General features: G+C 40.1%; 1 protein-coding gene across 1 annotated transcript in view; it reads left to right on the top strand.

The window, feature by feature from the left end:
• Positions 1–18,167, top strand: part of LOC126094617 (E3 ubiquitin-protein ligase SHPRH) — a 275,624-nt gene that overhangs the window by 88,818 nt on the left and 168,639 nt on the right. Inside the window, exon 6 of the mRNA XM_049909097.1 lies at positions 17,270–17,385. Within this exon, the coding sequence (XP_049765054.1) occupies positions 17,270–17,385 (116 nt within the window). The remainder of the gene's footprint in view (positions 1–17,269; positions 17,386–18,167) is intronic.

The raw sequence follows: 18,167 nt of genomic DNA, 5'->3' as shown, positions 1-18,167 counted from the left end.
GATAAAATTGTTTCATTGTTTTGTAACTGTACTATGCTTGTACAAGAACTTGGCACTCCACAGGACCAACATGGGGTAATATCACAAGGCATATAGCTTATAAAAGAAACAAACGTGTACCCATGTTTCTCATTTTTACAAATGCAGAAGTGATATGTAGGTGAAAATCATGTCAATAATTTGTGTAGTCAAAAATTAAATCTTGTTCTTAAAAATCGTAAAATGCTGCTATACGGTGCTACTGCAAATAGTATTTTTTGCTGACCATGGTTTTCACTGACTGGGATTCCATTACAGATTTTTGTTTTGTCCTAACCTGTAGTGCATGTCCTTCACCAGCTTGCAAAAACTAGCAAATATGTCGCCATCATTTGCGTCATGTTGTGTTGCAATCAGTCAGTCAGAATTATTTTTTTAAAATTGATTTCACTCTCACTTTGGCAATGCTAGTATTGAAATGAAGGAATAAATTTTTGACAGAAGAGGGTCAACTTATTACTGAGTGCTTTCTTTTCTCCTTCCCCTCACCACGCATGTAATAGGATGCTACCATTGTGTCCCCAATATTCTTTGTATCTGTTTTAATGTTCATTTAATTTGAATTTTGTATCACCATCCACATGATATGTCATCTGAACAACTGAAAACTAAAATGTATCACTGACATTTTGTGAAATTCTAAAGGCTTTCTCATGGCAGACTAGAGTGAGAAAATATGTATGTAGTGTCAACATAGAGTATTAATGTTCCGGAAATCTTTTCAAGATTGTCAAATCAGTCAGATTTATTACGGTGACTGCAACGTTTTCATGAGTAGGCAGAAAATTGTGGTAGCACTTACAAAACTTACTATCATAAATAATTATAAAAATGTCCTGCTGTTTGTTACCTTATTGAGTAGCTATTTAAGCAGTCTAAAAGTCAATTGAAGACAGGGCTACAGGTGAAGACTTCTGAAGGTTTTAGTGATGTGATATTTAACATGGTAAAATGATATGATTGGAAGCTACTTCAACTTAATTTTGTATACTGGTACAGCAAAACACAGTATTCTAATTGTGAATGCTGGTTATTAGACAGATATAGAATTAATTTATGATGATGGCATATACAGTAGGGCCTCAATAATGTGGTAGGCTCGGGGATCTGTCAATGCTGAATTATCAAATATGGTAGATTATAAAGGTCTCTTTAAAAATCTTGTAAAAAAGGGGATATAAGCAAAGCCCTACAGTTTTAAAGTTCAAAAATGAGTTATTTATTTATCGAACTGAACAGGAGAAATGACAGTATTAAAAAAATTAAAAGAATGTATTACTTTTCTGTAAAAACAAATTTTTTTAATTAAAAGTTGAATACTACATTGCTTTATTAAATCAGTTTATGGCTCATGAAGTTTTAGAAAAGTGTAGTACACATAAATAATTTTTTGTGCACCAGTTATGAAAGAAAATAAGCATGATTGATTTAAAAAGAGCAAGCAATTAAAAAAATAGTTACCAAAAATTTGGTGCAGTTAAATTGAAATCATTGTCTGTAGGAATAGTGCTGATATGCGATGTTTTAAAGAGCGTGGAACCCGCCTGGTAGAATTTTCCACAGAGCATAATTTAAACATAGCTAACATTTGGTGTAAGAATCGTGAAAGGAGGTTGTATACATGGAAGAGGCCTGGAGACACTGGAAGTTTTTAGATAGATTATATAATGGTAATACAGAAATTTAGGATTCAGGTTTTAAACTGTAAGACATTTCCATTGTCAGATGTGGACTCTGACCACAATCTCTTGGTTATGAACGGTAGATTAAAACTGAAGAAACTGCAAAAAGGTGGGAATTTAAGGAGATGGGACCTGGATAAACTGAAAGAATCAGAGGTTGTAGATAGTTTAAGAGAGAGCATTAGGGAGCAATTGACAAGAACGGGGGAAAGAAGTACAGTAGAAGAATAATGGGTGACTTTGAGAGGTGACATAGTGAAGGTAGCTGAGGCCTAAGTAGGTAAAAAGACGAGGGCTAGTAGAAATCCTTGGGTAACAGAAAAGATATAGAATTTAATTAATGATAGGAGAAAATATAAAAACACTGTAAATGAAGCAGATGAAAAGGAACACAAACGTCTCAAAAACGTGATTAACAGGAAGTGCAAAATAGCTAAGCAGGGATGGCTAGAGGACAGATGTAAGGATGTAGACGTATATATCACTAGTGGTAACATAGATACTGCCTACAGGAAAATTAAAGACACCTCTAGAGAAAAGAGAACCACTTGTAAGAGTATCAAGAACTCGGTTCGAAAACCAGGTCGGGACTAGTTTCAACAGTGTTTATAGTTACAACAGTTTTGTGTGACTGTTGTTTTTGCAATGGTTGATTTTCAGAGAAAGCGGAATAGGTACTCTGGAATGTTAAACCCTAGTACAAGGACGATGCTAACTTTGACGGGCCGAACACACAAGAATGTTGAAAACATTCGCGCAGTCATAAATGAAGATTGTCGATGGACAATTGAAAAAAATTGTGGAACTGTTGGGAGTGACTTGGAGTTCAGTGCAGGGAATTGTGACAGAAGCTTTGAGAATGAAAGGCATGGCTGCAAAATTCGTACCATGACTGCTGACTACTGAACAAAAACTGTGCTTTGAAAGAAGAGATCTGAAATTATGCAGACTTTTTTTCAGAAATAACCATATGACAAAACTTGGTGGTATGCTTAGCAAATGTTTTCTTAAAAATTATCACAAGTGACAAAAGTTGATGCTGTGCTTATCGCCCTGACTCAAAGCAGCAGTCAAGCCAGTGGAAGACATCAAGTTGTCCTTTTGGAGTTTGTTCTGCAGTATCAGACAGTTAACCAGACACTCTACTTGGAAGTTTTGAAAAGATTGCACAACAGTATGCAGCAGAAGCCACCTGATTCAAGGTAGTGACAATGCGCCGGTTCACGCAGCTCTGTCTGTATAACAGTTCTTCATCAAAAATGGTACGATCCATGTTCCTCACCCCCCCATAGTCCTACGATCTTGCACCGTGTGACCCTTTTTTTCCCCCTAGAATATAAAGACATAAAAGGAAAGTGTTTGCTGATATTGCTGAGTTGAAGGAGAAAAACGATGGAGGCGCTGTCAAGCATCATAAAAGATGGATTTAAACAATGTTTTGCAAATGGAATAAAAGATCAGAGAAGTGTATTGGCATGAGTGGAGAGTACTTTGAAGAGGATTGGAGATTTTTGCTTAAAATTTGAATTAATAAGTTAAAAAACATAATATGTTCAGTGACTTGTGGATACCTCATCACGTGTATAAATCTGTTTCTTGCTGGTCACTGCAACTGAAGGAAGGAAGATTATGGTTTAACATCGAATCAATAATGAAGTCATCAGAGATGTGCAAGGCTGTGTCATTTTTGAGTATACCAGGATGGTGTTTGCCGTAAGAGACATAGGGAAATGACAGATCTACAGCTACATCTACCTCTACATATATACTCCGCAAGCCACCGTACAGTGGATGGCGGAGGATATTCTGTACCAATACTTGTCATTTCGATTCCTGTTCCTGTCACTAATAAAGTGAGGAAAAAATGGCTGTCTGTGTGCCTCCTTGTGATAACTTGGATCGGGATGGCCAGATAATGATTTCAATCTTGATTCTCCTGAATGGGAGTCCAGTGCACTGTCCACAGCAGCACCTCCTACAATTAACATGTGGTGAGAGTGGTACTATTTCACTTGTAAAGTTAGAAGAGAGATTTTAACTCTGATGTACTATATATTGTTTAAGTATTTTATTCTATTCTCAGTAGCCTAGAAGAGGTTTACAGATCCTCAAACTGAGGAAATAAATAATAAATGCCTGTTACAGAACTAACTGAAATATCTTCATTTTACTGATGATAGTGGACCATTTGCATGTGTACAATCAAAGACTGAAGAGAAGGAAATTCAAGTTAACAGCAGAGTTCTAGCCAGTTGAAGAGTTTTTGTATGTAGGGTATTTAAGTCATGTCATTATTAGTTTATATTCATTTGTGTGGGTGTTGAGGACCAGGAACATCATCTGATGAGATTTCCTCGTGGTTTCCAAAACTGGGCTGATAAGGGTGTATGAATGCTGAACAGTTTACTGCCTCTGTGTGGACAGAAAAGGGGGGGATGCAGAAATAAAGATAGTCTGGGCTGTTTTTAGTAAGATTTAAGATAAAAATAATTTTCAAAGCAAAGCTCCCACTCTGTGTGTGAGGGAACCTTACAATCAATTTGTATTGCTAGTTTTCTGTTACGGCACTCCGATATGGGCTTTAATTATGAAAACCATTCAGAAACTAATGGCTTCTGAACTACCAACTGAGAGATGTGTATTGAAAATTCGTAGGAGAGACAGGAAGCAAACTGATCGGTAAACAAGCTGAAGTTGGATAACTTTGTTTTGTTGTAGTGGAAATGAAACTGTTGGATGAGATGTGTAGGCAGATGAATGGACGGTAGCTGGTTACCGTAGTTCCAAGAGATAAGGAAAGGTCAAAACGGCAACCTAATGGAATGTGGGTAGATGGCGTTAGAGAATATGCAGAAGCAGCTTGCATGCATTTAGAAGAAGACTGTAAACACATGGTAAACTCTAGAGGCAGCCTTTATCCAGCAATGAAAGTGAAATTCCTGATCATGATGCTGAAGTAGTTTTGGTAAGATAACCAGGGAGCTTCTTTATGCTCAAGTTTTCACTCATATTAGGCCAGACAAACATTTTGTTGTGAAGATGATGATTTGTCTTGCAAAGAAAAACCTTGTAGGACTAAAGGTAACAGATCACTCGATAGAAGAAGTATTGGGTCACCAACAGGCACACAAAAAAGAATGAAAACTTTGCTAGGTTTCTGATGAATCTAAGAATTTTTAACATGTTGCAGCCCCGTCAGCAACTGTGATAAATTAATATGTCAAAAATCTGCCTCAGTTGCGAAATGTTATTGGTCTTTACCTAGGTTTCAGCTAGAGTAATCTAGCCTTCTTCAGAAGCATGAAATAAACTAATACATGCCAAAATAAGGCTTTTGATTTTTGCCAAGCACCTCGTCCAAATGGCCCACGCACCCAATCCTCCAACTAGTACTGAGCTGTTACACTGCGAGATAAAAGGCTCTAGACTAGATATTCTAGAGGAGATGCGAATTTTCAAACATATACTATTCGATAAAGATAACCTTCTAAATGACCAGGTGCTGTTGAGAAATAAGAACTTTTTCAAAGGTGCCATCCATTGTTTTGTCCACCGTATTCTTTTTTGGTCACCACGTACTTACATCCTATGAATGCCCGCTTATTTGCCCAGAATGTATAAGCTATTACTTTGATTTTGTTAAAGACCTTTTGCTACCATAACTTTGAACTCATAGTCCTCTACATAATACACTAGCTTGTGATGCTACTATGATATTTAGTACTGTTACATACATTTTAAGTTTCCAAATCACTATATGCAACTTGAATGTAGACGTTAACCCATTCTGTGAATGATTAGTATACTACTAACAGTTAAGAACAGCAGTAGCTAGAGCATCACACAAACTTTTGAACCTTGTCACTGCATATCCATTCCTGAAACATCGATGCTTAAGACTTAGAAATTCACCACGACTTTTGGTAACATTCAATACTACGGTTTAATTATCATTCCTTACGGTAAATATAGTTCTAGTTCCAACATAACTGACAATATGGTAGTCAAACCTACTAACGATGCTGGCACACATTGCCTTTTGTTTCTACCCATAGGCATTAAGCCTTATGCCCGCCTTTAATTCAACCTGGACAATACCTTTTGACGCCAATTTAAGCTAAGTTTAATATTTATGCAATATGGTTTAAAGTATTCTTCCATAGGCAGATAACTTTGACCGTGTTGCTCTAAAGCATCTTTTTTAATGAAAACTATAACGTTATCCGTGTAGTCACGCTGCATACAATGTAACCTTTAAGAGATTTTCCTATGAAAGGTTAGTTTGCAGACTATATTTTGTAAATGCTTGACCTATGTTGGTCACATAAGTGTGATGATGAGGGCGTTGTATGCCCAGTCACACCCTACTTTAAATATTAGGTTCTGATTTATGCTATTAAACTATGTGAGACACTTATTCTTTGCTCACTATTAGACCATATCCTTAATTTATGTTCCTATTCAGAAGGGAAGAATACAGCTCATGTTCATATTATTAGCTTGGCCTTTGTCGGTCAATAGTATATAAGTGTGTTGGCAGTGGCGTTGTACGCCCTGACGCACTCTACTTTAAATATTAGGTCCTTATTCCTTGGTAGTCTATTTGAGAATTCCACCACACTTGCAATAATCCTCATCCTCAATCGTTAATAGCTGTATAGGCAATATCCTAAATAGGTAATATCTGATACACTAGAGTGTATATTTCAACAATTAGGGTGGCATATCCTATTTAAATGCATAGAGGTCTTGAACCAACTAACTAATAATTAACCTTTTCACTTAAGAGTTTTTTTTTTTTTTTTTTCCACATCACCCTTGTGACTACATATAGTGGATGGTCATACGTGTTATATTTATAGTTAGTGTATGTTTAGTTCAGTTATTACAGGTTTTGTAAACAGAATGTTGACCATCTGTGCATAAAGTCCTAAATGATGCCCTAAGCTTTACACACCCAGTCAATCATAAATGCGTAGTAATGTAGTGGCATAACATAACAACATTAGTCAAATTTCGCATTAACAAATTGACTTATTACTCCATGTATAATGGAAATTATTTTATTGTGACAGCCAGAGCGAGAGCACCAGCAGCAGCGAGTACTGTTTGTATAAAGCGTTTATTTTGCATTTTGTTTACGACCTTCCACTAAGGAAGGGATTCTATTTGTGTTTATCTGCTCTGCATAGTAACTAACAGTTCTTGATAAAACTTTACGTAGTTTTCGTGTTAGATTTCTTAGTGTTTTCTTGATCGTTTAGAACAGAAAGCTCCCTAAAACCGTCTTTTGTTTGTTTCGCGGCCGTTAGCCACTAGTCACTTGAATCAGCAGTTGTCTTGTGACAGCCAGAGCGAGAGCACCAGCAGCAGCGAGTACTGTTTGTATAAAGCGTTTATTTTGCATTTTGTTTACGACCTTCCACTAAGGAAGGGATTCTATTTGTGTTTATCTGCTCTGCATAGTAACTAACAGTTCTTGATAAAACTTTACGTAGTTTTCGTGTTAGATTTCTTAGTGTTTTCTTGATCGTTTAGAACAAAAAGCGCCCTAAAACCGTCTTTTGTTTGTTTCGCGGCCGTTAGCCACTAGTCACTTGAATCAGCAGTTGTCTTGTGACAGCCAGAGCGAGAGCACCAGCAGCAGCGAGTACTGTTTGTATAAAGCGTTTATTTTGCATTTTGTTTACGACCTTCCACTAAGGAAGGGATTCTATTTGTGTTTATCTGCTCTGCATAGTAACTAACAGTTCTTGATAAAACTTTACGTAGTTTTCGTGTTAGATTTCTTAGTGTTTTCTTGATCGTTTAGAACAGAAAGTGCCCTAAAACCGTCTTTTGTTTGTTTCGCGGCCGTTAGCCACTAGTCACTTGAATCAGCAGTTGTCTTGTGACAGCCAGAGCGAGAGCACCAGCAGCAGCGAGTACTGTTTGTATAAAGCGTTTTTGTACTTATTTGCTGCGCTTAGCTTTTAAATAGTTTTTCTGGGAAAACCTAGCGTAGTTTTCGCGTCTCGTATTTCAGTGAGTGTTTCTTGATTATCAGAGTAGCTCATCAGAAGATTATCTTGGGAATTTGTCACTGTATAGGGTAGGGTAAACATAGTCATGTGTAGGGACTGTGGTTGTTGTGAGCGGACGCAAGGAGAATTGGCCACTCTTCGGGGGCAGGTGGAGGCTTTGTCTGTTAGGCTCATCGAGCTCGAGGCGCAGGCGTCGGCTCGTAGTGGCGTTGGGGCAACTGTGGTGAGACCTATGCCTACTTCGGTGGCCTTGGAATCACATGGAACCCCTGATGTCGCTGCGTCTTCCGGCAGTGAGCATCTTACCGGTCAGCCATCACTCCAGGGTGAATGGCGGACAGTGGTGGGCTCGCGCGTGCCTGGCCGAAAGGCGAAGGTGGGATCTGGCCGGGTGGCGGCTGCCTTACCCCTTTCCAACAGGTACGGGGTGCTTCCTAGTGGTGACGACATCGTTTCCGAGCCACCACAGGATGCCTCGCCTGTTGGGCCAGTGGCCGATTCTCCGGCAAGGTCCCGACAGTCACAGAGGGCGGGCCTATTAGTTATAGGGAGCTCCAACGTTAGGCGGGTTATGGAGCCCCTCAGGAAAATAGCGGGTAGGTCGGGGAAGAATGCCAGTGTGCACTCGGTGTGCCTGCCGGGGGGTCTCGTCCGTAATGTGGAGGAGGCCCTTCCGGCAGCTATTGAACGCACTGGGTGTGACCGGCTGCAGATAGTAGCACATGTCGGAACGAATGACGCCTGCCGCTTGGGTTCTGAGGCTATCCTTGGTTCCTTCCGGCGGCTGGCTGATTTGGTGAAGACAACCAGCATCGCACGCGGAGTGCAAGCTGAGCTTAATATCTGCAGCATAGTGCCCAGAGTCGATCGCGGTCCTCTGGTTTGGAGCCGTGTGGAGGGTCTAAACCAGAGGCTCAGACGACTCTGCGACTATAATGGTTGCAAATTCATCGACCTCCGTTATTGGGTGGAGAACTGTAGGGCCCCCCTAGACAGGTCAGGCGTGCACTACACACCGGAAGCAGCTACTAGGGTAGCAGAGTACGTGTGGCGTGCACACGGGGGTTTTTTAGGTTAGAGGGACCCCCCCTTGGGCGAAACGATAAAATACCTGACGGCTTACCAGAGAGGGCATTATCATCGTTGATAAAGAACGTCCGTCCTCAGAGACCAAAAACAGGAAAAGTTAACGTAATATTGGTAAACTGCAGGAGTATCCAGGGCAAGGTTCCTGAATTAGTATCTCTTACTGAAGGAAATAGTGCGCATATAGTATTAGGAACGGAAAGTTGGTTAAAACCGGAAGTGAACAGTAACGAAATCCTAGACACAGAATGGAATATATACCGCAAGGATAGGATAAATGCCAATGGTGGAGGAGTATTTATAGCAGTAAAGAATTCAATAATATCCAGTGAAGTTATTAGCGAATGCGAATGTGAAATAATCTGGGTTAAGCTAAGTATCAAAGGTGGGTCAGATATGATAGTCGGATGCTTCTATAGACCACCTGCATCAGCAACCGTAGTAGTTGAGCGCCTCAGAGAGAACCTGCAGAACGTCGTGAAGAAGTTTCGTGATCATACTATTGTAATAGGGGGAGACTTCAATCTACCAGGTATAGAATGGGACAGTCACACAATCAGAACTGGAGCCAGGGACAGAGACTCTTGTGACATTATCCTGACTGCCTTGTCCGAGAATTACTTCGAGCAGATAGTTAGAGAACCAACTCGTGAAGCTAACGTTTTAGACCTCATAGCAACAAATAGACCGGAACTTTTCGACTCCGTGAATGTAGAAGAGGGTATCAGTGATCATAAGTCAGTGGTTGCATCAATGACTACAAGTGTAATAAGAAATGCCAAGAAAGGAAGGAAAATATATTTGCTTAACAAGAGTGATAGGGCACAAATCGCAGAATATCTGAGTGACCACCATCAAACGTTCATTTCTGAGGAAGAGGCTGTGGAACAAAAATGGAAAAAATTCAGAAACATCGTCCAGTACGCCTTAGATAAGTTCGTACCGACTAAGGTCCAAAGCGAGGGGAAACATCCACCGTGGTATAACAATCATGTACGAAAGGTACTACGGAAACAAAGAAAGCTTCATCATAGGTTTAAGAGTAGTCGAATCATAGCTGATAAGGAAAAGCTGAACGAAGCGAAAAAGAGCATAAAGAGAGCAATGAGAGAAGCATTCAACGAATTCGAACATAAAACATTGGCAAACAATCTAAACAAGAACCCTAAAAAGTTTTGGTCATATGTAAAATCGGTAAGCGGATCTAAATCCCCTATTCAGTCACTCGTTGACCACGATGGCACCGAAACAGAGGACAACCGAAGAAAGGCAGAAATACTGAATTCAGTGTTCCGAAACTGTTTCACTGCGGAAAATCGTAACACGGTCCCTGACTTCAGCCGTCGCACGGACGCCAAAATGGAAAATATTGAAATAAACGATATCGGAATTGAAAAACAACTGCTATCACTTAGTAGTGGAAAAGCATCCGGACCAGACGAGATACCCTTAAGATTCTACAGTGATTATGCTAAAGAACTTGCCCCCTTTCTATCAGCAATTTATCGTAGATCGCTGGAAGAACGTAAAGTACCTAGCGACTGGAAGAAAGCGCAGGTCGTTCCCATTTTCAAGAAGGGTCATAAATCAGATGCGAATAATTATAGGCCTATTTCGCTTACGTCAATCTGTTGTAGAATAATGGAACATGTTTTGTGTTCTTGTATTATGACGTTCTTAGATAATACAAATCTCCTTCAGCATAACCAACATGGATTCCGCAAACAGAGATCATGTGAAACTCAGCTCGCCCTATTTGCCCAAGAAATTCACAGTGCCGTAGACACTGGCGAGCAGATTGATGCCGTATTCCTGGACTTCAGGAAGGCATTTGATACGGTTCCGCACTTACGTTTAGTGAAAAAAATACGAGCTTATGGAATATCGGACCAGGTTTGTGATTGGATTCAGGATTTCCTAGAAGAAAGAACACAACATGTCATTCTTAACGGTTCAAAATCTGCAGATGTAGAGGTAATTTCGGGAGTACCGCAAGAAAGCGTGATAGGACCTTTATTGTTTACAATATACATAAATGACTTAGTTGACAACATCGGTAGCTCCGTGAGGCTATTTGCAGATGACACGGTTGTCTACAAGAAAGTAGCAACATCAGAAGACTCGTACGTACTCCAGGAGGACCTGCAGAGGATTAATGCATGGTGCGACAGCTGGCAGCTTTCCCTAAACGTAGATAAATGTAATATAATGTGCATACATAGGGGCAGAAATCCATTCCAGTACGATTATGCCATAGGTGGTAAATCATTGGAAGCGGTAACGACCGTAAAATACTTAGGAGTTACTATCCGGAGCGATCTGAAGTGGAATGATCACATAAAACAAATAGTGGGGAAAGCAGGCGCCAGGTTGAGATTCATAGGAAGAATTCTAAGAAAATGTGACTCATCGACGAAAGAAGTAGCTTACAAAACGCTTGTTCGTCCGATTCTTGAGTATTGCTCATCAGTATGGGACCCTTACCAGATTGGATTAATAGAAGAGGTAGACATGATCCAGCGAAAAGCAGCGCGATTCGTCATGGGGACATTTAGTCAGCGCGAGAGCGTTACGGAGATGCTGAACAAGCTCCAGTGGCGGACACTTCAAGAAAGGCGTTACGCAATACGGAGAGGTTTATTATCGAAATTACAAGAGAGCACATTCCGGGAAGAGATGGGCAACATATTACTACCGCCCACATATATCTCGCGTAATGATCACAACGAAAAGATCCGAGAAATTAGAGCAAATACGGAGACTTACAAGCAGTCGTTCTTCCCACGCACAATTCGTGAATGGAACAGGGAAGGGGGGATCAGATAGTGGTACAATAAGTACCCTCCGCCACACACCGTAAGGTGGCTCGCGGAGTATAGATGTAGATGTAGATTCCCACATTCTTCTAACCCTGAGAAGTCCTCGCGTTAAAGAACCTATAACCTTGTTCATCCCCCACATGAGAACGTGCGGAACTGTACAACATTGCGATGATCATATGTTGTTTTATTCTAACAAGCTGAACTTAATGACTGAGTAAATTTCTTATCAGTTAATAAGGTCTCGGTTTACAGTCAACGCTCGTGGGGATTCTATCTACGTAGTGCCTTGTTCTCTCACAAATTTACGGTTTAACATTATAGGTAAGTTCCCAGTACATAACATAAAGACAGCCGATGGTAGGCGCCTTTAGCTTTGTGTGCGCACGTGCACGTGATCCTCCGTCTTGCTCGGTATACATCCGTGTGCCACAGTCAGTTCCAATGTAGCATCCATGGCTAACTGACTGCTTTCCACAAAGTGGGGCTGGGGCTGTTCCTCTGCTAAGTAATGTAGCTTGACATGGTGCCATGGTGCTTTAGCTTTTTATGTTTGACCGTGCCTTATTTTGGCATCTAGTAGTTTATTTCATGCTTCTGAGGAAGGCTAGATTACTCTAGCTGAAGCCTGGGTAAAGACCAGCAACATTTCGCAACTGAGGTAGATTTTTGATATATTCTGATGAATCCTTTTTTGAGCTAGTGTATATGCACTTGGACAGCTACATGTTGTCAACTGTACAGGAAGTAATGCACGCACCCACACACATGCACACTGCCAACCGCTACCACCCACCCACCCACACACACACACACACACACACACACACACACACACACACACACACACACACACGTATATATGCCCTTTCAGCTGAGCTTCATATTTAACTGTGACGAGGCTTTCCATGAACGATCTATAAAGATATAACCAACACACACACACACACATATATGCCCTTTCAGCTGAGCTTCATATTTAACTGTGACGAGGCTTTCCATGAACGATCTATAAAGATATAACCAGATATTCTGTCTTTCACTGTCATATTTGGTGTGTGTAGACATTCATCAAAGAAAGTCGACCTTCTCTGACTTTGGTCTCTCATGGTAACATGCACTTAACATTTTGATATGTTTATGTGTGTGTGTGTACTTGCTAACTGATTTGAGAAGGAAATAAAACTAGGGCAAAGGGCACTGCGCTGACTGAAATCCGTCGCCAGTTGACGTAAGTGTATGCAGGGTGTATACGATCCGGGAGAAAACCGGGAAAAACCCGGGAATTGTTTAGAATTCCGGGAATTTTTCATTGTTTTAGTTTTCAGTTACATTTTTGTGATTTTGACTGGTAAGAACCAATACTCTAACAAAGGATATTACTGTATCCCGCTATTGCAGAATAATACTGCAGCAACAAAACATGAACGAGAGGGGGAAAAAAATGAGAATAGAAATTGCAAAGGAAATGCGCTGTATACAACAACAAAACACAGTGCTCATACAAGTGTCTGCCAACAGCAAAGTGTGTTAAAGGCTTTAGGAAGACAATGCAATGCTTCACAACAACAAATTGCCTCCGATGAGCGTGACATGACAACTGTTTAAATTAGATTCGTTTGAGCAGCTGTGGCCGGGTTCTTGCGCATGCGCAGTTGAGTCGCGTATGAGTAGTACCTTCTTTCGCTTCTGGTTACAGAAGTATGGATGGACACCACTACTTAATATTGCCCCGGTTCGGAAATATAGTAAATCTGGCGCTGATGCCCAGAGCAGTCTGAGTTGTGGTGGGGAGATGGGTCGTCTCCACGTGACCTGTGTTTACGTTCAGTGATTTGGTTGTTTCCTCTCCGGTTATTGCTCTCACATTAAATGATAACAAACGGATTTTTGCGGCCGGGAATTATCAAATGAATAAAAATACGTTCGCATAATTACGGAAGGCTAAAATATGGTATTAGTTTTAGATTTTATTTGCGCCTTGTTCACAGTCAAGCATTAATCGCCTTGCAGAACAATGACGTTATTTTTGTCGGTTTGCTAAAGAGATTTGGATTTCATTAATCTTTCCTGCTTTATTTGAAACGAAATGTTTAATTTCACACTATTGACTAGTTTCAACTGTTCGCTGCATTTCAAGTGCACATATGGCATTATGCTACAATAAAGAACCAAACATGAGATAATACAGTCCTGGTACTCCAAGAAAATTTACATACGAATCTGGGCATATGAATGTGCATTTTAAGCCGAATTATGCATTTTAGTGTGGTACATGAAATTCCGATGCTCTTGAAGTATTCTCTGATGTCTTGTTTCTTTTATGACATAATGTAATATCTTTTAATGTTTTACGTGTACGAACATATGGGCTTCCTGCGTCATTGTAGCTGCGTAAGCGCGGTGACGCCTATTATCTGGTGCTCTCTTCCAACTGCTGAAATGAACCTATTTCTAACAGGTCGCAAGAAAATATTGCAAATGGTGGTTTGAAAAGCGTTACATTCAAACCAAATATCCTTTTACGCAAGATGAACTATGTGCGAGAATGTACGATGAATTTCTTAAATCACAAAGCGTTTGACTCTCATTTAAAAATTAACTCGGACGACTATTTAGAAAATCAGACATTTACGTCGTTATTAAAAATTTTACTAGCACATTTGTGTGATGTATCTTAAAATGTAACACGCGCAAAAAAGATCAACATTATATGTGGACACTTAGCTTCTCCTCCAGCTTATTAATCTTCGAGACCAATATTATATGTGAATGCTATGTATATTAATTTAAACCAGTAACTTTTCTTATTTGTGTGTTCATGCTACTTGATCATGCTATTGGCTGACTACATCAAGTGTCCTATGATGTCATCAGCTGACGAGATCACGTGACATGAACTATGACTGGCTTACAAAAGTGCATCGCAGTCTAGATTTCAGTGCTTCGGAAAGTGACATGCGGTGTTTGGTGAAATTCAAATTTATACCTGCGTACATGTTGCTGCACATCAAAGGTCTTTCAAACGTGTTTTTCCCCCCCTGAGTTTCGTGTTCTAAAGTGCCGGAAAATTCTATGTCGGTGTATAAAACCATAAACATTCAAAGAATTGATGAGTTTTACAGTGCCGAAGAAGAGTATACTGTCACTTAACAAAGAAAAAGTGTATTTTCACCCGGGAGAAAATGTATTTTTAACCAGGAAATCCTGGAAAAATTCGGGAATTTTTTTTATTCCTTGTCCACGTATACACCCTGTGTATGGTGAGTCATGCATGGATGTCAAAAATGTTCGTAAGTGGTGTAGAAAGTTTGCAGCTGGTCGGACCGAAATTCACGACAAACAAAGGAGCGGGAAACCGTCAATTTCTGAGGATACAGTGTTGAAGGTTGAGCAAAGCATGCGTGAAGACCGGCAGACCACCCTGGATGATCTCTGCATATTAGCTCCTGAGGTTTCCCGAATCACAGGTCGCAGAATTTTAACGGAAACATTGAACTACCGGAAGGTGTGCACAAGATGGGTGCCACGCATCCTGACTGAGGACCACATGCGGCAACGAGTTGATGCTTCCCGCCCATTTTTTCATCGCCTTGCAGCCGAACAGGACATCTTTCTGGACTCTATTGTCATGGGTGACAAAACTTGGGCATACAACTTTACGCCTGAGCCCAAGCAACAATCACGCCAGTGGCGGCATTCTTCTTCGCCAAAGCCGCGGTAATTCAAACAAACACAGTCTGCCGGGAAAGTCATGACAACCATGTTTTGGGATCAGAAAGGGGTATTGTTGGTTGACTTTATGCCCACTGGGACCACAATTAACGCTTACAGGTACTGTGAGACTCTGAAAAAACTCAAACGGGCAATTCAGAACCGGAGAAGAGGAATGTTGAGCAAGGGTGTTAACATTCTCCATGACAACTCGCCCACACATCACTTGGCAAACCGTTGCTCTCCTGCAACAGTTTCAGTGGAACATAATCACCCACCCACCCTATAGTCCTGACTGGGTGCCCAGTGACTATCACCTGTTCGCTAAGTTAAAAGAACATTTGGCCAGAAAGCGATTCAGCTCCAACGATGAGGTGAAAGAAGAGATTCATAACTTTCTGAGCGGCAAGCTGGTATGACATGGGCATATAAAAACTGCGACAGCATCTACAAAAATGCATCGACAGAAATGGTGATTATGTCAAAAAATAGCTAAATGTTCAAGCTGTAAACTGATGTAAACCATTGTAGAAATAAACAGGTCTATGTACTTATAAAAAAAATAGGAGACCTTACTTTTGGGATTACCCTTGTAGATGATAGTCTTAATGACAAAATGAACAGTAACAGTAACAGATACTTTTATTCCCGTGCATTGTGTTCCTTGTATCGAGCTGGTGCGGGAGTTTGTAGCATTTTCCCATAAGTTTAGTCATCAGTAATATTTTCTCCATCATTGTTTACAACCGTCTGCCAGTACTGGGGTAACTTTTTGATTCTGCAACTGTAGGAATCGTGGTTTTGAGGCAATGAACTCATTGAGACACATTCGAAGCGCATTTTCATCCATAAAGAAAGTTACATGAAGGTTGTTCGATAGTGTGTGGAAAAGGTGAAAATCTGAGGCCCCAAGATTGGGTGAATAACATGGGTGTGAAATGACTTCCCAAGCCAACTTCTATATATTGTTTTTTGTCAGTCTAGCAGAATTTAGACGGGCGTTATGGTGGAGTAGAATCACTTCACACAGTCTTCCTGGTCGTTGTTCTTGGATTTTGTCTGCAAGACATCTCAGCATCTCAGTTGTTGACAATAAATGTCAGCAGTGATGGTTACACCTCGTGGAAACAATTCGTAGTACACCCCACCATCACTGTTCCACCAGATGAAAAACATCTTTTGTGGATGTGTGCAGGTCTTTGTACAGAGAGTTGCTGCTTTGTTTGGGCTCAGCCATTCCTTTCTTTTCCTAATGTCAGCATAAAGACATCATTTCTTGTCATCAATAATGATACAAGATAGGAATGGTCAGTGTTGTTCACAATCCAGTATATGACAAGCAAGCAGGGATGCACATATGGCCAGCTGATAATTTTTTTTATTTTGGCTTAGAGCATGCAATGTGGATTAAAGCACTTAAATAATGGTCTTCCTGAATGTGGAGAGTCACTAATGTAAAAATGATCCTCCTTAAAGCGGGAAAACAATTTTCTTGCTGTGCTGCGTCCAATGGCATTATCCCCATATGCAGCACAAATGTTTGAATGCTACAATGTTGTGCACCAACATAGTAAATGTAGCAGAAAATATAATTTATGACTTATTTTGAATAATATCAGATTAAAATATTTGCTTCAATTTATGTAATAGTCTGTTATGTGGAGGACAATATGGCCATCATTTTCTGTTAATTAACTGTAGTTCTTTTTACAACTCATTTTTTGCATAATAGATAGAGTATTTATCAAGAAACTCAGTGTTCGCTACATTGGTGCAGATAACCTATCTCTGGTAAAAATAGGAAAAAAAATGTTAATGGAAGAGTTTTGAAGGTTGATGTTTCTTGCTATATTTTATTTATTTATTTATTTATTTATTTTTTATTTATTTATTATTTTTTTTCCAGGAACCACTTAAATCAGGAGCTACATTGATTGTAGCACCAGCCTCTATTAGCTGCCAGTGGGTTGAAGAAGTTGGTAAACACATCAGTGACAAAAGTTTCAGTGTTCTGGTTTACAGGTAATTCAGTTGTTATTGTTCTAAAAATTGAGTAGTTTTCATCTGAAGTCAGATAACAATAATAATAATCCAGAATGAGATTTTCACTCTGCAGCGGAGTGTGCGCTGATATGAAACTTCCTGGCAGATTAAAACTGTGTGCCCGAGAGAGCTTCTGTAAAGTTTGGAAGGTAGGAGACGAGATACTGGCAGAAGTAAAGCTGTGAGTACCGGGCGTGAGTCGTGCTTCGGTAGCTCAGTTGGTAGAGCACTTGCCCGTGAAAGGCAAAGGTCCCGAGTTCGAGTCTTGGTCGGGCACACAGTTTTAATCTGCCAGGAAGTTTCAATAATAATAATATTCTAGGTGTAAGTTATCTCCAAAATGAATCTTGGTCAGCAAAAAGACAAACAGAAGGTTGCCAAAAAAAAAAAAAAAAAAAATAGTTTTTACCAATCTGCTGCTGGTTAAGTATAATATCCCATAGATACTCAGCTTGTAGTACAGAGTCCTTTGTCTTCTTGAATTGTTTCCAACCTTATTTCTTAATTGTCTAATGCTGTGAGTGTGGATAGATGTGCAGAGCTTTGTTCACGTTGTTCTTTCATACATCCATACCGGAGCTTCTCCCTTGACTTACAGATGCTTCTACAGAATACTTTGTTCCAATACCAAACACCGATATATCATTTTATTAAATTTTCTTCCGTGTATCAATTCCCACACTGCATCTACATTTGTTCAGATCAAGCATGATCCCCACCCTATTCCATCCATGAATTAGACAAGGGGAAAATGGATTGGG

The sequence above is a fragment of the Schistocerca cancellata genome, chromosome 8, assembly GCF_023864275.1.
Source record: "Schistocerca cancellata isolate TAMUIC-IGC-003103 chromosome 8, iqSchCanc2.1, whole genome shotgun sequence".
In the NCBI taxonomy this organism is placed as follows: Eukaryota; Metazoa; Arthropoda; class Insecta; order Orthoptera; family Acrididae; genus Schistocerca; species Schistocerca cancellata.
The sequence above is the reverse complement of the archived record's forward strand: the minus strand, read 5'-3'. Positions and strand labels throughout refer to the sequence as shown.